At 38.2% G+C, this 27,404-nt stretch overlaps 1 protein-coding gene across 3 annotated transcripts in view; it reads right to left on the bottom strand.

Moving 5' to 3' along the window:
* Window positions 1-3,051: 3,051 nt before the first annotated feature.
* LRRC8C (leucine rich repeat containing 8 VRAC subunit C) overlaps window positions 3,052-27,404 on the bottom strand; it is a 99,618-nt gene continuing 75,265 nt past the window's right edge. For 2 of the 3 annotated variants that reach the window (XM_012464825.2, XM_012464824.3), the window contains one exon: window positions 8,060-10,506. In XM_012464825.2, coding sequence (XP_012320248.1) covers window positions 8,233-10,506 — 2,274 coding nt within the window. In that variant the 3' untranslated portion in view covers window positions 8,060-8,232. Of the gene's footprint in view, window positions 3,677-8,059; window positions 10,507-27,404 lie in introns of those variants that run through there. The other variant, XR_001109338.3, reaches the window with a different exon arrangement.

The raw sequence follows: 27,404 nt of genomic DNA, 5'->3' as shown, positions 1-27,404 counted from the left end.
GGCTGAGGCAGGAGAATTGCTTGAACCCAGGAGGCGGAGGTTGTGGTGAGCCGAGATCGTGCCATTGCACTCCAGCCTGGGCAACAAGAGCAAAACTCTGTCTCAAAAAAAAAAAAAAGAAAAAAATATGATTCTAAACATTTGAAAACAACCCAGAATTCAACTTTTGTCTTACAAAGTGTAGTGCACTGCTATTAAGAATGTCCACACAGGATATGGTTCAGAGGGTGGGGAATGCCGGTGGGGGGTGGGATGGAGAACGTCATTATCAGTTTTTCCCGTAAGATTTTGAAATTAACTCTCTGGCCTTTTTGATGCAAGTTCTTGATCAGATTTATAACTGAAGCACTTAGTAGTCATTAGCAGTTTCTGAGTTAGGGAAAGTTACCTGGAAATAATTACCTAGCTGGTTTGCTGTACTTGAGATTTGATTATTTTAAAGTTGGTAGGATTTGAAGAGCAACAAATCATTCTGAATTTTAGCAAGTGTGTTAAGCACCCTTTATCAGGAGGCTGCTTTCTAAGTTCCATTCTCCCCTTACCTCCCAACAAATGACAGCCTTATTTAATATAAACCATGTGTTTAATCTGACATTCTTTGTATTTCCCATCTGACATGAAATCAGTTTCTTTTCTTGTTTTCTTTTTTTTTAAGAAACGGAGTTGTCACCATATTGATGCCGAACTTAGTGCAGACACCTGATCAGCATAGTGGCACTACAACCCAGAAATCCTGGGCTCAAGCGATCCTCCCACCTCAGCCTCCCGAGTAGCTGGGACTACAGGCACTCGCCACTGCACTGGGCGAAATCAGTTTCTTTGAGAGGTTATCTGGACTTAAGAAAATATTTACGTAGCTAAATGTTTAGATTGCATTGTTTTTACTAAAGCTGAATCTCTAGTTTTCAATTTTACAAGTATGAATTTATTTTAAATACTTCATCACTAAAGGCTGTCAACATCCTGTCTTTGTTTCTAGATGCATAAAACTACTAAATCTGTTAGCATGCTCTTATTGTTAAGGTTCAAAGTGTGATTACCAGGAAAGTCTGAGTCACATACCAGAGACTACAACCTGGGGAGAGTTAAGAAAATATAATCTTCTAATTTTGAACAAACTGACTTCCTGTTGGCAAGGGTCACAGAAAAGCCATGCACCCATGAAATAAAACTTGGTTTTTATTTAGAGATCATTGTTGTACATAGCCTTTTATAATTTTTTGGGAGTGGCAACTCTGAAAACAAATTTTCATGAAGAAATTAAAATTACTAAAATATAATTTATTCATACAGCTCAATAGGCATGAACAGAACTCATAAGCTTATGGACATTTATTGCTCTAATGCATAGGGAGTACATCTTCACATTTTTGCACGGGTTTTTGTTACTCTTGGACTAAATCATCTTAAGATGTCCAAAGCTGTCCGAATATTGGAGTATGATTTTAATAAAATTGTCACACATAGTCTATATTAAATTACCATAAAATCCCAAGAACCTTCCCAATCCAAAGTGAAGAAATGCTATATATTTTTTGCCATATCAGCATCACTTCTGGGGAGTTGTTTTTTTTTAATTTAAATTAGAAGAACTGTGGAGGAGATAAAAAATGTAAAACTTAGAGGTTGCCTCTTTTGTGTCACTTTTCCTGAGATGTCTGTTACCTGATAAGAATTGAACCAAACAGTATTTTTTTTTTTTAATGGAAGAAGTCTAGATGTAACTCAAGTTGAAATAAAATAATTCTGTAAAGGATTAAAAAATAAGGAGAAAGCCCATTTTCTACTAGATCTCAAACTTTATAACAGAAAAATCCCTGAATCCCTGAATAATCAGAATGGCCAATTTGGTTTAGATGTTTGATAATATCATTGCCTATCTTGTATCTTTTATGCAAAATATTCAGACTGAAAATATTCTATCACTTATGATATCCCTGATCATATAACTATTTGTTTGGACTGAAATGTGTTCAAATATGTTTAAATGTGAAATCTACAGTATAGTCTGCATTCAAATATCTATACTCACACAACATTATGTATCTAATGAACAGCTTTCACTTTTTTTCTACTTGGATATTTAGGATGAGGTTCAAAGTTACATTCAGAAATATGTGGGCCTTGTGCTCTGACAGTGTAAATACTCCACTGAGTCTCAAATGAACTTCAATGACTTCCTTTTTATGCATTCACCTCTTCACCCAAACAAAACGCTTATGTTGCTAGCCAATAATAACTAATAACTAAACCAATTAAAAAATTTTCAGAGTTTATCTCAATACTCTGTATAAATGAAAAGACTAGAAGATGGGACGGTGGAGAATGGCAGTGGGCAGAGTTTTTTTCTATATGTGCAGATTACACTGAAATCGCCAGATGTTTCTAATCTATTGCATTCCTTAGCTGTTGTCTCCAGAATTTCTCCAGAGCTCTCACACTCTCTCTTCTAATTTCTGCTACTCACATTTACATAGCCTCTCCCATCACACTCACCACCCTTCCTTATCTCAACAATCCTTCTCCAGAGGGCTGATGATCAGTAAAATAAACACTATTAAAATACATGTAAAGTGAAAATTTAGCTTTGAAAATTACCCATCATTTCTTATGCATAAGAGGTCACAAAGTTCCCTTGTAGAGGGCTTCCCTAAACCTGGAGTGAATGTGGTTAATTAGAGGAAGCCTCCTAGCTGTGCAGCATCATTCTGATACCTTAAAGTAATCACAGTCATTACTATAAGACTATTTACTGAAAGCTGAGCTGGACAGCCAATGTACAATCCGATCTGGCAAATGCACAGAAATTGCACTCCAGATTACATATTAAGGCACTAATTACTCAAATGAAACTCCAGGGGCACCTTAGCTAGATACAGTAGAGTGAATTAAGGAAGGAAATAATTAGTCACAATTACAGAAACTAGCTCAACACAAAGTGAAAGAATGCATGCAGCTTATTTCCTGCAGAGAAAAGGGAGTCTTAGTAATAGTTTAAGAAACACAAACGATAAACATGATTTCTAAAAATGAATAAGAAAGGGACAAATCTCTATTTTAAGTTACAAAAACTACTTTATTTTTCTGTTTCTATGTACTACATATCCAAATAACATTAAGACATTTTATTATGAATTTGCACTATGACAAATCAACTTTCAAGCATTTTCTTGACTGTTTTAGAGGTTTTGCCAGCATTTGACACAATCTGAATACATACAGACAGAGTAAACAGGGTCAAAAAGAAAACTGAGTAAGCACATAAGGCATGGAGTTTAAACTCCAATAAAAATATTCATTAAAGAGGCAGAATGAGGTGGGGGGAGCAAAGAGAGGTATTCTGAAGCAAGAAATACATTTACATCACATTAAAAACCATGCATAGAAACTGTTATTGAACACAGTCAAGAAATTAAGTTTTCCAAATTTATATATCCACTTTTCAAGGTATTCTGATAAAAAAAAATTCCTTTGGGCAGGGAGAGACCCTCCTTTACCTCTCAAAAATGAACTTAAAGATGCTACCTTTATTGGTGAGTGACTTCGGGAAGATGGAAGAGTGGATGCTTAGTTTGGAAGGCTGGCAGGAAACTTTCAGAAGCATGTGACTGAGGCCTAAATCTCAAAAAATCATGGCAGGTCTGGTGAAGACTATCCAAGTTTTCTTGCAATGTTTCTAAATAGAAAGAAAAGAGAAAATCTTCTTGATCTTTTAGGCAGTCTCCTCACTGATAACCAAGCTGTTTTGCTAATTTATTTTGCTAACTTGAGGTTAGTATGGAATGCTATCCTGAGTTACTAAGATCCTACTAAAAATGTGACTGTTTGAATCACATTATCACATTCAGAATTCATAGGAGAATGTTAATTGAATCTTAATTTAGTATCTAAAAACAAAGTGGAATTATATTGAAATTGATCTTATCTGTTCACGACTAATTATTGCTGACACTTTTCATATGATGGATCAAGAATGTTTGCTGCTTAAATAAATATATCATTTCCATTGATCAGGTATTTGGTATTAAATTAGAGGGCAAAAGAAACTACTTAAAGGATGGACTTTTCTTATTAAAGAAAATAAAAATAAATAACAGCACAACCCTTCTTGGGGAAAGTGTCAATAAGAGATATAAAGATTTTGCCTTCTCTTTCTAAATATCAGAAATCCTGAAATAGCATATTGTAAGAATTTGGACTTCACTTATCCCAAACAAACAAGGAAGATTTTTGTCTAAGACCCTCTCCACAAAGACGACTTGAGAGCCAGGTAAATGGCTACATCTGAACAAACTACTCATAGCAGGTATGTTTTCCAAGCCTTTCTGAAAAAGCAGTACCTACTGCATAATATGCAATGTAAATTAATACAACTCCTTGAAACAGCTGGGAAATACAACAGCAGGGGAAGAGGTGGGTGAAGAATAACACTTGAAATATGAGATTTCACTGTACCAAGAATCTTTATATTAAAAGAGCTGTATTAAAAACAAAAGCAAATCAAACCCAACACCAAACAAGAAAACGCAGTAGTTTCTGAGGTGTGGTCTTTTTGGTGAGTTCCACTGGGATATACTTAAATGCTCTCTTTCAACCAGACCATCACCAAACAATTGTTTGTTCTGTACTTAACAATTAAAACTGACCAAAAGGCTTATCCACATGAGCTTCAAGCAGCCATAGGAGTTAAGAATACATATGGTGCTTTTATATTTATACAAAGCAATTTTTCATGAATCCTATAGAGATTGGGGAACTAGAGCTATAATAGATATTCATTTTTAGAAAGAGCACTTGTAGAATACAGAAAGTGATTAGGTAAATATCCCTCTATACTGAAATGATCAGTTAAAGAACTTTAGAAAAGTCAGCAGCTCATTACCTGAGTTTCCCATTTAAAGGCTAAATAGTAATTAAATGCTTTTTACTTAAGAAAGTGAACAAAAACTTACAATATTAAAAAGGGCAAGTGTCAGAAAATTTAGACTCAAACTTAAGTTTGAGACTTTTGATGTTTTATAAAAGCTAATAGGAATATCTATGAATCTATCCTTCTTAGTTAAAACATGAAGTCATAGAACTATACTGACTTACTGGATGTTATCAAAATTTAGGTTGGGGGTCAGCCTGCAAAATCATTAAAAAACAAATCAATATTTTTTGAAATTTTGCGCAAATTTTTACAAGTGATAAAAATAAATTATTAGTAACTTCAGTTATGAACCCATATGAGATTTTTAGTTAACCCCCAAATAAAGACTTCAGCATAAACGTGATTTTTAACCTGAAGAGATCCCTTTTGAAGGGTAATATAGAAAGTAAGTATAAATTTTTTCCAGAAAATACTGCACCCAGTGTTTTGCCAGCAGTTACCTAAGTTTGTCTTTCAACAAGGTATTTTTGTCATGCTCAACCATGGACAATCTGCCAATAAATTATTTGTTTAAAACAGACAGGGCCGGGCGTGGTGCCTCACGCCTGTAATCCCAGCACTTTGGGATGCCGAGGCAGACGGACCACCTGAGATTAGGAGTTTGAGGCCAGGCTGGCCAACATGGAGAAACCCGATCTCTACTAAAAATATATAAAAAATTAGCCGGGTGTTGTGGCGGTCACCTGTAATCCCAGCTACTTGGGAGGCTGAGGCAACAGAATTGCTTAAACCCCAGGAGTCGGAGGTTACAGTGAGCCAAGATTGTGCCATTGCACTCCAGCCTGGGTGACAGAGTGGGACTCTGTCTCAAAAAAAGACAAAACAAAACAAAAAACAGGGCTATGTTTTTAAATACAACACATTGTTCAAACTCGCGATTCCAACAATATTCTAAAATCGAATACTTTATCATATAAGAACTATAACCATGTTATTATTCTGAACATACTATTTCAATTCCAGGTCTGAATAAATTAGCAAAATAACCATTCTAAAACATTAACATAGAGCAGAAACTTAAAGCACTTTGGTCTGTATGATTAGATTATTAAACAAATGAAAATAATCTTTCCCTTTTTTTTTTTTTTGAGATGGAGTCTTGCACTGTCGCCCAGGCTCACTGCAATCTCAGCCTCCTAGATTCAAGCAATTCTCCTGCCTCAGCCTCCCGAGTAGCTGGGACTACAGGCATGCACCACCACACCCAGCTATTTTTTTTTTTGTATTTTTAGTAGAGACGGGTTTTAACCATGTTGGTCAGGATGATCTCGATCTCCTGACCTCGTGATCCACCCGCCTTGGCCTCCCAAAGTGCTGGTTACAGGCGTGAGCCACCAAGCCTCGTCAAGAATCTCTTTCTCTAATGCTTCAGCCCACCATGTATTGTAAAGTTTAAAACACAACTTAGGCACACATTTCTGAGGAGAAATTCTCATCATTGGCTTTTGTATACAACTCAAAGTAGCAATGGGTAAATTCACCCAAGGAGCAATTTTTTAAAACAACATTTTGAAAACCCAAAGCATCTTTCTACTTTCTTTCATTGTTAAGTCACAAAACTTACTTAAATCAGTTTAGAGCTCAGAAAATGGTCAATGTGAATTTGGTACATAAAACAAAGTTCTCATAATCAGTAGTTCTGGTTCTGCAACAAGGGCACAAATAGTGTATTTCATTTTCCTGTTCTACATGCTTAATAGTCAGTGAAATATTTTGCCCAAGAGCCCATGCTATGTTGGATTTTAAGTACAAAGGTGAATAAAAGCTCTGCTGATGGTCAGGTAAAAATTATCGCTAAGCAACAACAACTTAGCAATTTATTCACACTTTAACAAACAATTTTCGATGAGATACATATTTTAAGCCAGAGAGCAGACAGAGTTCCTGACAGAGTATTCACAGCAAGGGCAGGCTTGAGGGAAATCGATCAACATCTGGTCATCCCTTGGTATCATGGGGAATTGATTCCAAGGTGCCCTCGGATACCAAAATCTGAGGATGTCCAAATCCTTGATATAAAATGGTGTAGTAATTGCATATAACCTATGCACTTCTTCCCATATACTTAAAATTATCTCTAGGTAACTTATAATACCTAGAACAATGTAAATGCTATTTAAATAGTTGTTACATGGTATTGTTTAGGGAATAACCACAAAAAAGTCTGTACATATTCAGTACAGACACAATTTTCTTTTTGAATATTTTCCATCCACAGTTGGTTGAATCCATAGATGCAGAACCCACAAGTACGGAAGGCTGACTGCATATATAAGTGGATTATTTTGTTCAACAGGCAAAATCTGAATAGATTACCACTGCCACACTGTGCTGAGAAAAGGAGAGGGCCTCCCTGGAGGACACCAGCTCTTTAACAGGGTGCTTTAGTAAATTTTTTCCCATCTGATGCAGCCACATATCAAGATATAAAAGTTGATTAAATTACTCAAAAGCCAGGCTTCTAATTCTATAATTTTTAAATTTAATTACCTACAAGAATATTAAAATAAATCTAGGTTTTCTAACGTTGTTCATCAGTACTACTTAGCAGTATTGAGATTAAGGTGGGAAGAGTCTCTGTATTTAGGTTTTAAATATTTTTAAAATGTTGGTAAAATGCAAATAAGTTAAATGATAAATGACCAATTCAAATATATCAACCACTAAAGATTATTTTCTTCACTCACAAAAACCTTGCCTAAGGATAATGATAACTGTAAGGTATGTGAAATAATACAATTTCGGGTTTTGTTGGAGGCAGGGGAACATTTAAAATACTCTGACAATACGTGACAATGCACTTATGTGAAGTTCCACTGAATGAAGGTCTTGGCCAATGGAGAAGGCAGCTGTATTAAAATAACTAGCACAGATTCCTTGATACACACACAATGAAAACAAAAATAAGGACCCTGTACAGGTGTAAACAAGTTAAAAATGGCCTTGGCAAAATATCTTCCTCTATTTAAAAAATGTCAAAAAGCATGCAACTTGTAATTCCCTCCTTTCTACAAGAATGAACTAAAAAACGAAAACAAACAAAAAACACAACAAATGGAACCATCTCTTTCAGTAGATAATAGATACACTGTGTTTCAAGACAAATAAAACTTTAAAATATTAATATTGAAAAAATACAATTAAATTTTTATTAAAAATACATATTCCTTACTCAATCTTTGTGTACATTTGTTTTGTGTGAAAAGGAAAAAAAAAATAGGAAAGGCATTAACACTACCTAATTATTCACACTGTATTTGGTAGAAGCACGTTTCAGTCAAATTTTAACGAAAAATAAGTTACTCTGTTTTCATTTGCTCCCGGACATCGGAAGGCAGAGTTTCAAACAGAGCATCTTCCACAACTAAACCAGCTCGCTTCAGAGCCCGACAGTCGCCCAGTTCAGGAGGGAGGATTTCAAAGTGATTGCCTTTTACATCTAAGTAGGAAAGAAATAGTAAATTTCCAATTTTCGGTGAAAGTACAGAGAGGCTGTTTTTCCCAATCTTCAGAGTTTTAAGTTTCTTGCAGAAGTAGAGTTCATCTGGAAGGCTTTCCACTTTGTTACACGTGATGGAAAAATACTGTAAACTTTGTAGAACTCCGATTTCAGGTGGGATAAATCGAATGTCATTGTAGGATAAGTCCAAGTATCGGATCTTGTTGCATAGGAAGAGGTGGGAAGGCAGCACCTCTATTTTATTGTGACTAAAGGACAGGCGTTCCAGGCTGGTCAGTTTCTTTATATGCTCTGGGATGTAGGTGATGCTGTTATGCCACAGTTTTAGCACTGTCAACTTTCTCAAGTGCTGAAAGCTAACGATTTCTTCTATAGATTTCAGATTGTTTTCCTTCAGGTCCAATTCCTGGAGGCTGAGTAGGCTGAACACAGCATGAGGAATACGCTCCAGGTCACAGTGGACCAGCTCCAGCTCTGTTAGATTGGTCATCTTCTTTAAGTTGTTGAGCATCACCAGCTTGGTGCCATCATTATGTATGCACATCTTCTGGAGATGGCTGGAAACATCAACAACTGCCTGAGGGATTTTGGAAACATTGCTTTTGATAGAGAGAATTTTAAGGCTTTTGAGATCCCGCAGAGACTCAAGGGTGACATTTTTGGAAATATCATGACTTAGAGAGCCAACTAGGTACAGTTCTTCCAGATTTCGGAGTCCATACATCCAGGGGGGGAGCTCCCTCATGTCATCAAACTTGACGCTCAAGACCTTGAGGTTTTCCTTCAGGAAAGAGAGAGCCGCACTGTGGATTTTGACAGAGCATTGGTGTAGAGAGAGTTCTTGAAGATTGTCTAGCTGTGCAATGGTGGCTGGTATCATTACGTTCTTAATGATTTCAAGTTTTAGAGACTGCAACTCTGTGATTTCAAAAACAGTGTCTGGAAGGCCAGAGAGCATGATAAGAGGCAATTCCAGTCGATTATGGGCATTTGTCTGTAGCTTCTGTCTCAGTTTATCGGGAGTCCATTCATTATTTAAGTTCAGCTGCTTTAATTTGTTTTCACTGACTTCAGACAAGAACACTGCAAATCTCTTGGAATAAAGAGGGTCATACTGATCTATCATATGAAGCATAAAAGCAAAGTCATTTTTCACATCTGGAATATCATCAATTCCAGTCTCCTGCCGGACATACTCAAAGGAATATTCCCGTAGAGAACGGTAAAACAGCCAGTATAAGGTATAAAGGCACGTCAATCCATAGATACTAACAAAGCACAGATAGCAAAAGGAGAGTTTGGAGAACAAGTGTGCCATGGTATGATTGCAAGAGAAGTTTTTATATCCAGTCATGTCCTGAATGTCCACGTTACAGTCCACCGTAAACTGGACCTTGGAAACCAGAGCACTATTATATGCAATGATGATTAGGAATTTGATAACCTTAAGTACAGTCTGGCGAACATACATGGCATATAGAATATCGCCTTCTTCCACATGCAGCCTGAACTTCTTCACCTTCTCAAATAAGGCCTTCGCCTGCTCACCTTCCTTTTTATCCAGAGCCCCTGCAGTAGATTTGTCAACCACAAACTTCTCAGGAATGGACTTTAAAGACTGAGAGTTGACCAGGCTGCCTTCTGGACCAGACTGGATGGTGTTGGACCTGTTCATGTTGTTCTTCCTGTTGTCCTTTTCTTCTGAATCCTCCCCAGACACTTCAGATAAAGCTCGTGTGGTCCAAGGAGAGTCAAAACACTTCCCCAGAATGGAGATGAAATGTTCTATTTTGGAGCTGGAGCCAGGGAATTTGAACCAAAAATTACTGCAGAGCATAAAGACCAGGGTATGGATGAGGACCAGGTAAGGGAAATACTTGGCATACCAGTGGAGGGCTCGCTCGTAACACATTTGGTTTATAAAGCTGTACTGCTGAAGGTCCAAATCCGTCTTCAGGCCTTTCATTTCCACAGTGATGGGGTTAGCAGGAGATGGTTTAGGTGGAGGCAGTGGGGTGGTACTGGCAACTGCTTGAGAGACATTCAAAAGGGAAGAGTGGTTTTGAGCAGGCTGCACTCTTTTTGGAAGGCAGATTATCTTGTCTTGCATGACCTGAAACACAGAAATAATATTTTCAAATTATATTACTCAAAGAGCTTTCATAATGTCATTACTGCAAAGAAAGCAGCAATAACATCCAATAAATGTCCATTTCCTCTGCCTGGAGAATACAACGTTCAATTTCAGCATGAAGATTTTATTCTTAGCTCATATATTGGAAAAATGAAATATCTGACTTTGTTCATCATGTCTAAGTTATGACATAAAACAGTGGTTTTTCACATAAGAACGACCCACAAGATAATAAATATTTAGGGAACACTCATGTGTTTTTTTAAAAAATTAGCAGCCACTCATGGTGGTTCAAGCCTGTAATCTAAGTACTTTGGGAGGCCGAGGCAGGTGGATCACCTGAGGTCAGGAGTTCAAGACCAGCCCAGGCAACATGGTGAAACCCTGTCTCTACTAAAAATAAAAAAATTAGCTGGGTGTGGTGGTGGGCGCCTGTAATCCCAGGTACTTGGGAGACTGAGGCAGGAGAATCACGTGAACGCCGGAGGTGGAGGTTACAGTGAGCCAAGATTGTGCCATTGTGCTGTAGCATGAACGACAAGAGTGAAACTTTGTCTCAAAAAAAAAAAAAAATAGCAATTCTCTCACTGGATTCTGGAAGAATCAGTCATTGTTCTGGGAAGTACATCACCTTCTCAGACTCAGGCTTTATTTAGTTAGATGTCCCCAAGGATTGTATCAGTCTGTATATGAGAAACAGAAAGATTAAAAAGGAGGAACTATGAAAGAAATTCCTGTCTTTATTGTTTTCCCTTTCTTTTTCTACCCATAGTCTAGACTATATGTAGAGATTAATATAAATGAATTTAATATAATGGAAATTTTACTAAGCTTTTATAAAAACCACTCCTTCAGAGAGAGAAAGAGAAGAAAATACAGAAGTGTTCAACAGTAAAATTGTCTAGATTTGCTAGCTTTTCACAAAAAAATGTTACATTGAGAATGACCATCTCTCTACAAATGTTTCAGTTTGTTGAAAAGAATATTAAGCTGGAAGAATGTCCAGCAGACTCAAAAAACTGCAATTTGGGAAAGAGAGAATGAATGCATCCTTTTTGAAGATAAGGAATACACATTGAATCAACCTAGAGCAATCATCCCCAGGAGGCCCATGTAAGTGGAACTCTATGAAAAAAAAGTTGACAATTCAAAGGAAGAATAACCAAAGAGTATTCAGCAATGACATGTGGAATTAATAACACAGGGAAAGTCTATTTGTGCCTTAAAATGTCAAATGGCTGAAAATCCACAATGTTTAGTGATTCTACAACAGCGGTGACTAGTGATTTTGCAACATCAAAGTCCTTTATCTTGATTACAGGCATAGAAACTGAACCTGCTGTAAAGTGATCTGCTATAGTGTGGTAAGGTGACCACAAGCTCGTGACAAGGGAACTAGCAGCACACCATATAGAAACATGAGGCTGATGACAGAGTGAAGCACCCAACACTTAGTAAAGTGCCTGGTACATGGAAGACCACCAGTGTATATTTGCTGAGAAAGGGAATGAATCCAAAATTGCCAATAGTCCTTACACTTCAGGGTTGTATCAGTCTGGGTGTGCAGGACACCTCTTCTATGGAAGCAGATGAAGATGGTGATTATAGTGAGGACAGCAGCAAACTTCTGTTGTGCTTAATATGCAACTGACCATCTTTTCACAACGTCATGAGCATTAATTCTGTTAACTGCTTTCTCAATCGGATGAGAGCAAGTACTCTTATTATTTCCATTTTATAGAAGAGGAGGAGAAATCCAAGATGGCCGATTACTAACAGCTCAGAATTGTAGCTCCCAGTGAAAGCGCAGAGAACGAGAGGACGCCACACTTTCAGACGAATTTTTGTTGCTCACAGACCAGGAGATTCCCAGCGGAGGAGCCCCATGGGTCGCCAGCGTGACTCTTGTGGCCGGTGTGGCAGTTTTGCCGGCGCCCCGGTGCGGTGGTTCTTGGTGCAGAGTAAAAGAGACTGGGTCCCCTTTTGGTCGACGGGAAGGCAGAGTCACCTATTCAGCTGATTGAAAAAGGGACTCAAGAATGAAGCCAGACCAGAGATTCCCGGGCAGAAAAGCACCATGAATCTTAACGCTGCTGTTTTAGCCGGTGCAGTGGGTTGCTCAGATTCCAGCACTGGGAATCAACAAGTTTGATGTCCACTCAGAGACCTAATTTGAAAGTCAGTAATTACAAAGATGACAGGTGGATAAATTTACAATGATGGGAAGAAACCAGCGTAAAAAGGCTGAGGATACCCAAAATCAGAATGCCTCTCCCTCTACAGGGAATCACAGTTCCTCATCAACAAGGGAACAAGGCCTGATGGAGAACGAGTGCGTTCCATTAACAGAATTAGGCTTCAGAATGTGGGTAATAAGAAACTTCAGTGACTTAAAAGAACATGTTCTAGCCCAATGTAAAGAAACTAAGAACCTTGAAAAAAGGTTTGACGAAATCCTAACGAGAATAGACAATTTAGAGAGGAATATAAGTGAATTAATGGAACTGAAGAACACGAGAACTCCACCAAGTATGCACAGGTTTTAACAGTTGAATTGATCAAGCAGAAGAAAGGATATCAGAGGTCGAAGACCAACTTAATGAAATAAAACGAGAAGACAAGATTAGAGAAGAAAGAGTAAAAAGGAATGAGCAAAGTCTCCAAGAAATATGAGACTATGTGAAAAGACCTAATTTATGTTTGATAGGTGTACCTGAATGTCATGAAGAGAATGACTCCAAGCTGGAAAATATTCTTCAGGATATTATTCAGGAAAACTTTCCTAACCTAGTTAAGGCAGGACAATACTCAACTCCAGGTAATACAGAGAACACCACAAAGATATTCCTCAAGTAGAGCAACCCCAAGACACATAATCATTAGATTCACCAGAGTTGAAATAAAGGAGAAAATTCTAAGGGCAGCTAGAGAGAAAGGTCAGGTTACCCATAAAGGGAAGCCTATCAGACTCACAGCAGATCTCTCAGCAGAAACTTTACAAACTAGAAGAGAGTAGGGGTCAATACTCAATATCCTTAAAGAGAAGAATTTTCAACCCAGAATCTCATATCCAGCCAAACTAAGCTTCATAAATGAAGGAAAAATAAAATTTTTCACAAACAAGCAAGCATTCAGAGATTTCATCACCACCAGGCCTGCTTTACAAGAGCTTTTGAAAGAAGTGCTATACACAGAAAGGAACAACCAGTATCAGTCATCCCAAAAACTTACCAAAAGGTAAAGAGTATTGCCATAATGAAGAATTTACATCAACTAATGGGAAAAATAGCCAGCTAGCATTAAACGACAATATTAAACTCACAAATATCAATATTAATCCTAAATTTAAATGGATTAAATGCCCCAATCAAAGACACAGACAGGCAAACTGAATAAAAAGTCAAAACCCATCGGTACGCTGTATCCAGATCCATCTCATAAGCAAGGACATACTAAGACTTAAAACAAAGGGTTGGTGGAAGATGTACCAATCAAAAGGAGAGCAAAAAAAAAAAACAAAAAACAAAAAACAGGAGTTGTAACTTTCGTCTCTGACAAAATAGACTTTAATAATAACAAAGACTAAAGGAAACAAAGAAGGACATTACATAATGGTAAGAGAATTAATGCAACAACAGGAGTCAATGATCACAAATATATATGCACCCAATATAGGAGCACCCAGATATATAAGACAAGTTCTTAATGACTTATAAAGAGATTTAGACTCCCGCACAATAGCGGGAGACTTTGACACCACATTGTTAATATTCGACGGATCAACGAGATAGAAAATTAACAGGGACATCTATGATTTGAACTCAGACCTGGAACAAGTAAACTCAGTGAATATTTATAGAATTCTTCACCCCAGGTCCACAGAACATACATTTTTCTCAGTATCACATTACCCCTATTTTGAAAGTGACCACATAATTGGAAGTAAATCACTCTTTAGCATTTGCATAGCATTTCACAAACTTAAATGAAATATTGGTTGGCTGTTTGTTTGTTATTATTTTCTTCCCTTATTCCTTCCTGTCTTCGCTGTTAAGCACAATTATCAGTATAAAAGAGGTTTTCAATATCTATTTTTAGATTGCATTCCAGCCTGGGCAATAGAGCAAGACTCCTGTTCTCTCTCCCCCATTCTCTTTCTCTTTCTTTCTTTCTTCTCTTTTTCTCTTCCTCCCTCACTCCCTCTTTCCCTCTCTCTCTCCCTCCTTAAAAAAAAAAATTGGGAGGTGGAGGTTGCAGTGAGATCACGCCACTGCACTTCAGCCTGGGCAACAGAGCAAGATTCTGTCTCAAGGAAAAAAAAAAAAAGAAGAAGAGGAGACTGAAGCATGGACTCAGGTGAAGTAACTTGCCTGCGTCATCTAGCTTAGAATTACCTAGACCCAGAGCCCACATTCTTTCCTGAATGTCTAAGATTAAACCAAAAGGATCCCAATTTGACTTTATCTTAACAAATTATTTTGCACAAACAAGTCACCTTTTACAGAAAAGGCTTACTGCTTCCCATGTCCTATGCAGATAACAAGAAATGAGGCTACGGGAAGAGAGGAGGTTTCACTATAAGATTTATAAAGTTCTGTCTTGGAAGATAAAGCAGGGGGAAACTACTTACTATTTAAATCAAAAGAATGCAGGGCAGAACAACAAATGTGATTGTGTTCAGAGGGTTTGGTGGCTACAGAGCTATGAGAGTTCAGCTGTGGTCTTCAAACATTTCTATTACCTAGGGAAAAATGTTGAGTATGTCCACCCACTATATTTACGTCTTCCTATAATTACTGCATATCCATCTCAATCAATATGACAAATATTCAAAAAGCTAATTTATTTCAAATTTAAGATATAGATAAAAGTTTTCACTTTTATTTCATATCTCAATGGAGCATCCATCATATTTCTCGGGATTCAAGCACTATACTTTGGAAACCCCTGGAATAAAAAAAAAACCACCAGGAAAAAGCCTAGACAAATGCTAGACTATCTTGAAGAAACCTAAAAGAGAAACGACTATGAAATTCAGGGCTTGGGATCATGTTCCAGATGCTTTTCTGTTCATGGTCTCATTTAATGCTCCAACAACCTGGGAAGTAGGCAGAGGGAGGGGGCCAGAGATCACCCGGAAAAGCAATGTGCTTCCTTGAGCACATTCTTCAAGAGTGACACCCTTGAACTGAGGTTAATATGACATTGTTAATGATATGATGAAAAAACACAGTTATCAGTGCAAAAGCAAGATTAAACAGAAGGTAAAAAGGGAGGTGTCTTCTTAAGGTGCTAAGTCCCTGCTAAGCAACCAAGTGGGCCCCATTTCTGTACCCCTGCCTGACCCCTCTCCCAGGCTTGCTCCTAATAGAAGAAGATGGTGGACTTAAGGAGCTTGGCTGCTGTATAGGATTTTAGGTTATGCACTGTACCAGGGTGCCCAGGTGAAGGGCAAGCATAGGCTGAAATCTAGCTTGTACACCTCTCACTCAGCTGTGTGCACCTGGGGCTATGTCCACACAGTGCAACTGCGTTCTTATATTTTGCACAAAAACATCTAATTAGTTGGAATCTGCCATGTTAGAGAAGTAGGTCACATTCTCTCCCTTCTACAGAAGAAACTGACCAAGGTTCAGAAAACTTCAGTGACCTGCTCAAGTTCATGCAGCTAGGAAATGGCAGAACAGGAATTTAAACCTGTCTTTTCTCTCCAGCCTAGCGTTCTTCCACACTCCCTACATTCTTCTCATTTCACCTAGCTTCTGCAGGATGGCTTCGTAGAGAATAGTCCAGCGTAGGAGGCTTACACCACAGGCAATCTCCAGATGTACCTTTCACTCTTCTAACTTCATATTTCTCTTTCATTCCTTCATAAAGATATTTTTTCAAGTGTGCCTACTCAAATATCAGAAGAATAAAGACAGCAATCTATTTTCCAAAAGCTGTTAATCATCCAGAAATGAGCCTTGAGTAGAAAAAAAATACTGGAATTCAGTCACTAAGAGCAGTAGCATCTCATGTTGCTGAGGGAACATATCACAACAAGACTCCTGCAGAGAGGCAGCTCTGAGTAGAATTCAAAAAGAATGTGAGAGCTGGCTGTCAAATCCAGGACTACAAAAAAGAAATAGCCAGGTTAGGAGGTCCAACAGTAAACAGCATGAAGATTTAAACAGTGAAATAGCTACAAGAGAGAGGAAGTTACCTTCCATGTTAAATAGAAACTGTATTTCTGAGCACTGCAACGTTGGGAAGAACTGGGAAAAGGATCAGTATTTTCTAAGAGAAAAATAAGAAAAAAAAGGCAGGCAGCCTTTTTAAAAATTTTTATTTTTTTTTTAAAAAAAGGTTAAATGGCGTTTTTGCCATATCTTTGTAACAGCAGCCTGTGAGAATTTGGAAGTTTTTGTTTTATCTTTCCTATCCTTTTGAGAAGTCTGTCTAGTCAGACCTATACTTCACATTCTTTTTTTTCCCCCCAATAGTTTAAAGATCAGGGTGCAAAACCAGCCTTAAAGAGAGGCTGCAAAACAAATTTCAAAAGAATAATTGTAGGGTTTCAGGCTGTTGGTGCAGGACTAAGAAAGTGGCTGGAGTATGGGCAGGGAGAAAGTACCCAACCCAATCCCCTTCTACAAAGCCCTGAGGCTCGGTTCATCACCAGCAGATCATCCACACACAGCATCACATGGAGGAATTCTACCATTTTCTTTCAAGGACAACCCTCAGACTGCCTTTGGGGAAAAAAGGCTTGAGAACAGAGCTAAATGATGTCTTTATGTAGGAAGAGGGAGAGAAAAAGGGGGAAGAAATTGAGGCGGAGAGGTGAAGAAAAAAAATCAAAATGAACACGAGAACCCGATCCAAAAAAGCATCAAAGTGAGAAAAGTTAATATTCTAAAAGCTGCTATGAAAATTCTGAGGATTCTTAGAATGAAATGATTTATGGTAAGGAAAACGTCTAAGTGAAGGAGGAGGAGAGAGACACAGAAAAGAATGAGACACTGAAAGCAAGGGTCAGATTAAGCTAAGGTACAAGGTGACAGCTAAACTACCTACTTTACATTGGAGTGAACAGGCTTGGAAGAAGAAAGAGGAAGTGAATCAGGAGAGCACAGACAGGCTAGAACAGAAGAAGAAATTAGGTCAAGCCACTCAGCAGGTGGCTGGAATATATGCTCATTATTTCTATTTTGACATACAAATACCTCTCAATCTTTCTCAAACCTTTAGTAAAATCTGCTACACACATGCGTGCGCGCGCACACACACCCCAAATGCACCTTTTATGAATGCATTTTGTAGAAATCACAGCAAATTTCATGCTGGGATCAAAGTTGTACAGAGTTTGACTGGGATAGGTAAAAATCTATAATCTAAATTATTTTCATGAAAGTAGAATCTGGGACCATGGGAACCTAATCCTTCCAGGAACTTGCCTGGGGGCATTAGACTGGGGTTTGACCCAATATCCTCTGGATCCTTAGGAATAACTAACATCCAGGAGCATAAAATAATCCTCAAGCCTTCCCAGTTAAAGTCCCTGGAGAAAAAAATGTACATATAAACTTCTTCCATGACTGTGATAATATTTATGCAGTACTTTTGGAAAAAAAACCAAGGGTTGCAATAATTGGTTGGATTCACTAAAATTTGATTCTTCAATTTTGATCTGCAAATCATCATATTGAGAACACACAACAGCTATTTTTGAAAATATGAAAGAGGATCCTGAAGATTCTTCCTCAATTCTAAGATCCATGAAATAAACTGAATTTCTTGCTTTTGCTTTCTGTGGGGGAGGGGAGAAGTTTCAAGAGCAACATAGGCCAAAATTCAAGGTTCCTTAAAAAAACAAACAACCCACTCAAACCTGCCTGAAAATGCTGTTTAAATCTAGGAAGAGAAATCAAATATTTAAAATTTAACTGTCAAATTTAGAGACGCTTTTTTTTTTTTTTTTGAGACAGAGATCTCATTCTGTCACCCAAGCTGAAGTGTGAATGCAGGATCTTGGCTCACTGCAACCTCCGCCTCCTGGGTTCAAGTGATTCTCCTGCCTCAGCACCCCAAGTAGTTGGGATTACAGATGCCCGCCACCATGCTCAGCTAATTTTTGTATTTTTATCAGAGATGGGGTTTCACCATGTTGGTCAGGCTGGTCTCGAACTCTTGACCTCAGGTGATCCACCCACCTTGGCCTCCCAAAGTGCTGGGATTACAGGTGTGAGCCACTGCACCTGGCCTTAGAGATGCATTTTAAATGGAGTATGTGCATATTTTATTGTATACTGAAATACCTTGAATGGTCAATGTTAAATTAGGGCCTTTTAATAGATTTTTTCACTATTTTAAGTCCTAATATTTATGGCTACATTTTTGTATGATACATCTTTGGGGATGTTATTTGAGTCTTAATCCTTTGTTAGAATCCTTAAGACACATCAGGATGACACTTATTTAGGCAGTTGCCAGAGAAGTATGGAAGTGAAAAGCAGAACCCACCTTTGAAAACCAGTTGAAAAGGTACCACATTTGCATGAATGAGACACCAAGGGGCTGAGGTTAAAATAAAATAAAACCACTTAGCTTCATAGAAACTGCCTGAAATAACAAAGAACAGACAAACAAAGGCAACTTATCTATTACATGCCAGACATGTAGAACATAAATACTGAATTCTGAGTATGCCCCAGGAAAAGTCAATCATTCTGGAGCAGTATCTACTATGTGTCAGTTGTCGTTTGGCATACCAATAAGAACAAAACGCCCCTCAAAGTCAAGCACAGGAGTGAGACAACTAAATCAGTCACTAATGTGATAAATGCTCAAATCTGTGCTTGTCTTTTACAATAAACTTTATCATCAAATTATGTAGATACAGAAAAAAAAAACCTAGTAGTATTTTTGTTGGGATCGCTTTACATTTATAATTTAAGAACTGACATGATGTTGATTCTTCCTCTTTATGGCGTGTGTGCTTTCACTTGTTTGCATGTAATTTTGTGCCTTTCAGGAGTGTTTTGTAGTTTTCTGACCTAGATTTTTCACATTACTAAGTTATATCTACATATTCTTTTTTGCTACCATAAATCTTTTTTAAAAAATTATTTATTTATTTATTTTTGAGACAAGGTCTTGCTCTGTTACCAGGCTGGAGTGCAGTGGCATGATCTCGGCTCACTGCAACCTCCACGTCCCGGGTTCAAGCGATTTTCCAGCCTCAGCCTCCTAAGTGGCTGGGACCACAGGCATGCACCACCATGCTTGGCTAATTTCTATATTTTTTTGTAGAGATGGGGTTTTGCCATGTTGCCCAGGCTGATCTCGAATTCCTGTGCTCAAAACAATCTGCCCGCCTTGGTCTCCCAAAGTGCTGGGATTACAGGCGTAAGCCACCACACCTGGACAAAACATTTATTTTTAACACAGAAGATAGAGTCTTCCATTTCCCTTTTTCTATTCTCATTGCCATTCTTTTGTAAGGCCTGATAAGTTTGGTGTATACTGTTTCAGATATGTATCTGTGTATTTACATGTATATAATATATAAACAGATAAGATCTTACTATATATATTGTTCCTGTACCTTGAGTTTTTCACTTTCACATTATGTCATGCAGATGTTAATACATTGGCGCCTGGAGATCTACTTCACTGTAAGTACCATAGAATTATAAATTGTGGATGTGCTATAATTTACTGAAGACATTCCCATGATGACATCACGTAGGTGGTTTTGCTACTAAAAAATGTGTTAGTCTCAAAAGGTTACATACTACCAGATTTTACATGGCATTCTGAAAAATAGGACAGCGAGATGAGGACACAGAACAGATCAGAGTTTAAAGGCTGAGATTGGGGGATTCACTGCAAAGGTCAGCATCAGGGATCCTTTGGCGCGTTGAGATCCTTCTGTATCCTGTTTGTGGTGGTGGTTACAAGAACCTGTGCATGTTAGAAAACTCAAATATATACCTTGTTTAGATAAAGGGTGTATTCTTGAAGATGGAAGGGCTAAATGCTATCTACTATTAACACTGCTCTACCAGCTTTTTTGGGTATTTGTGTTATCTTTTAATCTCCATTTTTACTCTTATAATTTTTTTTAGGTTTCTGCCTTTTGAATTTTTAAAAATCAAAACTAAGCACCTCTTTTTACAAGTGAACACAATCCATAATTTTGCTCACTCATATTTGGATATTTGGACTTATTTCCAGATTTTAAATTTTCATTTATACTTTTCCCTTCTCCTTCCTGCCTTCTGCTGCACTGGTAATTTTTTTTCTATCTCCTATTTCCCACCCAACCCTTTCTCAGCTGGTTAGGAAGATAGTGACTGTGCTTCTGTTCTTCTAGGGGTTATCTATACTTTCTTAAAGTGTACATTTAACATTTTTAGTATCTCCACACCACTTTCAAGAATATGTTGTAACTATCCACTGAACTATGCCAATTTGTTGTTCCCAGAGTTCTTGTTTTCTTTTGAAACATGTTTCTTTTTTTTTTTTTAACAATCTGTACTTGATTGCTTCATCACATTTCTTTTTTTTTTTTTAAACAGTCTGTACTTGATTGTGTTTTATATATTTACTAAATTATGAGTCAGAAGTTTTCTTAAATCCTATAACTTCTCCAAGGTTTGATTTTCCTTTTGGTTGAAGTATATACCTTATTAAATCTTTTTTTTGTAAATTACCTGATAGCAGGATGGCCCATTTTATTTTATTTATTTTAAATATATATATTTTATGGCATTTTAAGTTCTGGGGTACATGTAAAGAACATGCAGGATTGTTGCATAGGTACATACATGGCAATGTGGTTTGCTGCCTCCATTCCCATCACCTAAAGCTGGCATTTCTTCCCATGTTATCCCTCCCCAACTCCCTACCCTGCACTGTCCGTGCCCTCGTCCCCTCCACCACAGACCTCAGTGTGTGATGTTCCCCTCCCTACGTCCATGTGTTCTCATTGGTCAACACCCACCTATGAGAGAGAACACACTGTTCTTGATTATCTGCTCCTAGGTCAGTTTGCTGAGAATGATGGTTTCCAGGTTCATCCATGTCCCTACAAAGGACACGAACTCATCGATTTTTATGGCTGCACAGCATTTCATGCTGTATATGTGCCACATTTTCCCTGTCCAGTCTATCATCGATGGGCATTTGGGTTGGTTCCAAGTCTTTGTTATTGTAAACAGTGCTGCGATGAACATATGTGTGCATGTGTCTTTATAACAGAATGATTTATAATCCTTTGGAAATATACCCAGTAACGGGATTGCTGGGTCAAATGGAATTTCTATTTCTAGGTCCTTGAGGAAGTGCCACACTGTCTTCCACAATGGTTGAACTAATTTACAGTCCTACCAACAGTGTAAAAGTGTTATTTCTCCACATCCTCTCCAGCATCTGTTGTTTCCAGATTTTTTAATGATTGCCGTTCTAACTGGCATGAGATGGTATCTCAATGTAGTTTTGATTTGCATTTCTCTAATGACCAATGATGATGAGCATTTTTTCATATGTTTGTTGGCCTCATGTGTGTCTTCTTTTGAAAAGAGTCTGTTCATATGCTTTGCCCACTTTTGAATGGGTTTGTTTTTTTCTTGTAAAACTGTTTTAGTTCATTGTAGATTTTGGATATAAGTCCTTTGTCAGATGGGTAGATTGCAAAAATTCTTTCCCATTCTGTTGCTTGCCGGTTCACTATAATGATTGTTTCTTTTGCTGTGCAGAAGCTCTGGAGTTTAATTAGATCCCTTTTGTCTATTTTTGCTTTTGTTGTCAATGCTTTTGGTGTTTTAGTCATGAAGTCCTCGCCTATGCCTATGTCCTGAATGGTTTTCCCTAGGTTTTCTTCTAAGGATTTTATGGTGTTAGGTCTTATGTTTAAGTCTTTAATCCATCTGGAGTTAATTTTAGTGTAAGGTGTCAGGAAGGGGTCCAGTTTCTGCTTTCTGCACATGGCTAGCCAGTTTTCCCAACACCATTAATTAAACAGGGTATCCTTTCCCCATTGCTTGTTTTTGTCAAGTTTGTCAAAGATCAGATGATTGTAGGTGTATGGTGTTGCCTCCGAGGCCTCTGTTCTGTTCCATTGGTCTACATCTCTGTTTTGGTACCAGTACCATGCTGTTTTGATTACTGTAGCCTTGTAGTATAGTTTGAAGTCAGATAGTGTGATGCCTCCTGCTTTGTTCTTTTTGCTTAGAATTGACTTGGCTATGTGGGCTCTCTTTTGGTTCCATATGAAGTTTAAGGTGGTTTTACCCAGTTCTGTGAAGAAGGTCTTTGGTAGCTTGATGGGGATAGTGTTGAATTTGTAAATTACTTTGGGCAGTATGGCCATTTTCATGATATTGATTCTTCCTAACCATGAGCATGGAATGTTTCTCCATCTGTTTGTGTCCTCTCTTATTTCGTTGAGCAGTGCTTTGTAGTTTTCCTTGAAGAAGTCCTTTACATCCTTTGTTAGTTGTATTCCTAGGTATTTTATTCTCTTTGTAGCAATTGTGAATGGCAGTTCGTTCTTGATTTTTTGGCTCTCTTTAAGTCTGTTATTGGTGTATAGGAATGCTTGTGATTTTTGCACAGTGATTTTGTATCCTGAGACTTTACTGAAGTTGCTTATCAATTTAAGGAGATTTTGGGCTGAGACGATAGGGTCTTCTAAATATACAATCAAGTCGTCTGCAGAGAGACAATTTGACTTCCTCCTTTCCTAACTGAATATCCTTTATTTCTTTTTCTTGCCTGACTGCTCTGGCTAGAACTTCCAATTCTATATTGAATAGGAGTGGTGAGAGAGGGCATCCTTGTCTAGTGCCAGATTTCAAAGGGAATGCTTCCAGTTTTTGGCCATTCAGTATGATATTGACTGTGAGTCTGTTGTAAATAGCTTTTATTATTTTGAGATATGTTCCATCGATACCTAGTTTATTGAGAGTTTTTAGCATAAAAGGATGCTGAATTTTGTCAAAGGCCTTCTCTACATCTATTGAGATAATCATGTGGTTTTTGTCTTTGGTTCTGTTTATGTGGTGAATTACGTTTATAGACTTGTGTATGTTGAACCAGCCTTGCATCCCCAAGATGAAGCCTACTAGATCATGATGAATAAGCTTTTTGATATGCTGTTGCCATCGGTTTGCCAGTTTTTCATTGAAGATTTTTGCTTCTGTGTTCATCATGGATATTGGCCTGAAGTTTTCTTTGCTTGTTGAGTCTCTGCTAAGTTTTGGTATCATGATAATGTTGGTCTCATAAAATGATTTGGGAAGGATTCTCTCTTTTTGGATTGTGTGGAATAGTTTCAGAAGCAGTGGTACCAGTTCCTCTTTGTATGTCTGGTAGAATTTGGCTGTGAACCCATCTGGACCTGGGCTTTTTTTGGTTGGTAAGCTATTAATTGCTGCCTCAATTTCAGCCCTTGTTATTGACCTATTCAGGGTTTTGACTTCTTCATGGTTTAGGCTTGGGAGGGTGTAAGTTTCCAGGAATTTATCCATTTCTTCCAGATTTACTGGTTTATGTGCATAGAGTTGTTTGTAGTAATCTCTAATGGTGGTGTGTATTTCTGTGGAATCTGTGATATCCCTTTTATCATTTTTTTATTGTGTCTATTTGATTATTCTCTCTTTTCTTTTTTATTATTCTGGCTAGTGGTCTATTTTGTTGATCTTTTCAAAAAACCAGCTCCTCGATTTATTGATTTTGTGAAGGGTTTTTTGTGTCTCTATCTCCTTTAGTTCTGCTCTGATCTTAGTTATTTCTTGTCTTCTGCTAGCTTTTGAGTTTTTTTTTATCTTGCTCCTCTAGCTCTTTAAATTTTGATGATAGGGTGTCAACTTTAGATCTTTCCTTGCTTCTCATGTGGGCATTTATTGCTATAAATTTTCCTCTAGACACTACTTTAAATGTTTCCCAGAGATTCTGGTATGTTGTGTCTTTGTTCTCGTTGGCTTCAAAGAACATCTTTATTTCTGCCTTCATTTCATTGTTTATCAAGTCAACATTCAAGAGCCAGTTGGTCAGTTTCCGTGAAGTTGTGTGGTTCTAAGTTAGTTTCTGAGTTCTGAGTTCTAATTTGATTGCACTGTGGTCTGAGAGACTCTTATGATTTCCGTTCTTTTCAATTTGCTGAGGAGTGATTTACTTCCAATTATGTGGTCAGTTTTAGAGTAAGTGTGATACAGTGCTGAGAAGAATGTGTATTCTGTGGATTTGGGGTAGAGAGTTTTGTAAATTTCTATTAGGTTTGCTTGGTCCATGTCTGAGTTCAAGTCCTGGATATCCTTGTTAATTTTCAGTCTTGTTGATCTGTCTAATATTGACAGTGGAGTGTTAAAGTCTCCCACTATTACTGTGTGGGAGTCTAAGTCTCTTTGTAGGTCATTAAGAACTTGCTTTATGTATCTGGGTGCTCCTGTATTTGGTGCATATATATTTAGGATCTTTAGCTCTTCTTGTTGCATTGATCCTTTTACCATTATGTAATGACCTTGTCTCTTTTGATCTTTGTTGGTTTAAAGTCTATTTTATCAGAGACTAGGATTGCAACTCTTGCTGTTTTTTTTTTTTCTTTTTCTCCCTATTTGCTTGGTAGATCTTCCTCCATCCCTTTATTTTGAGCCTATGTGTATCCTTGCATGTGAGATGGGTTTCCTGGATACAGCACACTGATAGGTTTTGGCTTTTCATCCAATTTGCCAGTCTGTGTCTCTCAACTGGGGCATTTGGCCCATTTACATTTAAGGCTAATATTGTTATGTGTGAATTTGATCCTGCCATTTTGATGCTAGCTGGTTGTTTTACCCATTAGTTGATGCAGTTTCTTCATTGTGTCAATGCTATTTACCATTTGGTACATTTTTGGAGTGTCTAGTACTGGTTGTTCCTTTCTGTTTAGTGCTTCTTTCAGGAGCTCTTGTAAAGCAGGCCTGGTGGTGATGAAATCTGAGCAATTGCTTGTTCATAAAGGATTTTATTTCTCGTTCGCTTATGAAGCTTAGTTTGGCTGGATATGAAATTCTAGGTTGAAAGTTCTTTTGTTTAAGGATGTTGAATATTGGCCCCCACTCTCTTCTGGCTTGTAGGGTTTCTGCGGAGAGATCCGCTGTGAGTCTGATGGGCTTCCCTTTGTGGCTGACTCGACCTTTCTCTCTGGCTGCCCTTAGCATTTTTTCCTTTATTTCAACCCTGGTGAATCTGAAGATTATGTGCCTTGGGGTTGCTCTTCTTGAGGAATATCTTTGTGATGTTTTCTGTATTTCCTGGACTTGAATGTTGGCCTGCCTTGCTAGGTTGGGGAATTTCTCCTGGATAATATCCTGAAGAGTATTTTCCAGCTTGGATTCATTCTCTCTGTCACATTCAGGTACACCTATCAAATGTAGATTAGGTCTTTTCACATAATCCCATATTTCTTGGAGATTTTGTTCATTCCTTGTTACCCTTTTTTCTGTAATCTTGCCTTCTTGTTTTATTTCATTGAGTTGATCTTCAATCTCTGATACCCTTTCTTCTGCTTGGTTGATTCAGCTATTGAAACTTGTGTGTGCTTTGTGAAGTTCTTGTGTTGTGGTTTTCAGCTTCATCAATTCACTTATATTATTCTCTTAGCTGTTTATTCTCATTAGCATTTCATCAAACCTTTTTTCAAGGTTCTTAGTTTCTTTGCATTGGGTTAGAACATGATCTTTTAGCTCAGATAAATTTGTTATTACTCACCTTCTGAAGCCTGTTTCTGTCAATTTATCAGACTCATTCTCCATCTTGACTTGTTTCCTTGCTGGGAGGAGTTGTGATCCTTTGGAGAAGGAGAGGCATTCTGATTTTGGATATTTCCATCCTTTTTGCGCTAGTTTCTTCCCATCTTAGTGGATTTATCTACCTGTGGTCTTTGTGGTTGGTGACTTTCAGATGGGGTCTCTGAGTGGACATCCTTTTTATTGCTGATGAAGTTTGTTCTTTCTGTTTCTTCGTTTTCCTTCTAACAATCAGGCCCCCCTCTGCTGTAGGACTGCTGGAGGTGCACTCCAGATCCTGCTTGGGGATCACCTGCAGCAGCTGCAGAACAGTAAGGGTTGCTGCCAGTTTCTTCTTCTGTTATCTTTGTCCCAGAAGGATACCTGCCAGATGTCAGCCTGGGCTCTCTTCATGAGGTGTCTCTTTGGTTATATGGGGGTCAGGGAGCTGCTTGAGGAGCTCCTATAAGTCTGTTCCTTATAGGAGCTCAAGTGCTGAGCTGTGAGCTCCATTGTTCTGTTCAGAGCTGCTGGGCAGGTACATTTAAGTCTGCTGCAGCAGAATTCATAACTGCCTTTTTTCCCCAGGTGCTCTGTCCTGGCAAGGTAGGGCTTTATTTATAAGTGCCTGTCATTCTGCTGCCTTTTTTCAGAGATGCCCTGTCCAGCAAGGAGGTAACGTAGTCACAGTCTGCCAGCAGAGGTATTGCTGAGCTGCCATGGGCTATGCTCAGCTGCTGTGTGAACTTCCTTGTAGTTTTGTTTATAGGGGTATAGTTAGAACTGCCTCGGTAATGGCAGTCTGCCTCAGTAATGGTGGATTATCTCTGTAATGGCGGACTGCATTGGTAATGGTGGACTGCCTCTGTAATGGTGGACTGCCTCAGTAATGGCGGATGCCCTTCCCCCCACAGAGCTGGACCGTCCCGGGTCCAGCTGTGCTTGCTATGAAACTCTCAATCCAGAGTATTTCAGATTGCTGGTCTTTGTGGGGGTGGGACCAGCTGAGCCAGATCACCTGGCTCCCTGTTTCAGTCCCCTTTTTTTCAGTTGATCGGATGATTCTGTCTCTGAGGTGTTCCAGTCGCTAGTTGAAATGGCACCCGAATTTGTGTGAGATTT

This window comes from Aotus nancymaae, unplaced genomic scaffold (genome assembly GCF_030222135.1).
Source record: "Aotus nancymaae isolate 86718 unplaced genomic scaffold, 86718_ANA_hifiasm-v0.15.2.pri h1tg000007l, whole genome shotgun sequence".
In the NCBI taxonomy this organism is placed as follows: domain Eukaryota; kingdom Metazoa; phylum Chordata; class Mammalia; order Primates; family Aotidae; genus Aotus; species Aotus nancymaae.
This window is presented reverse-complemented; position numbering and strand designations above follow the sequence as displayed.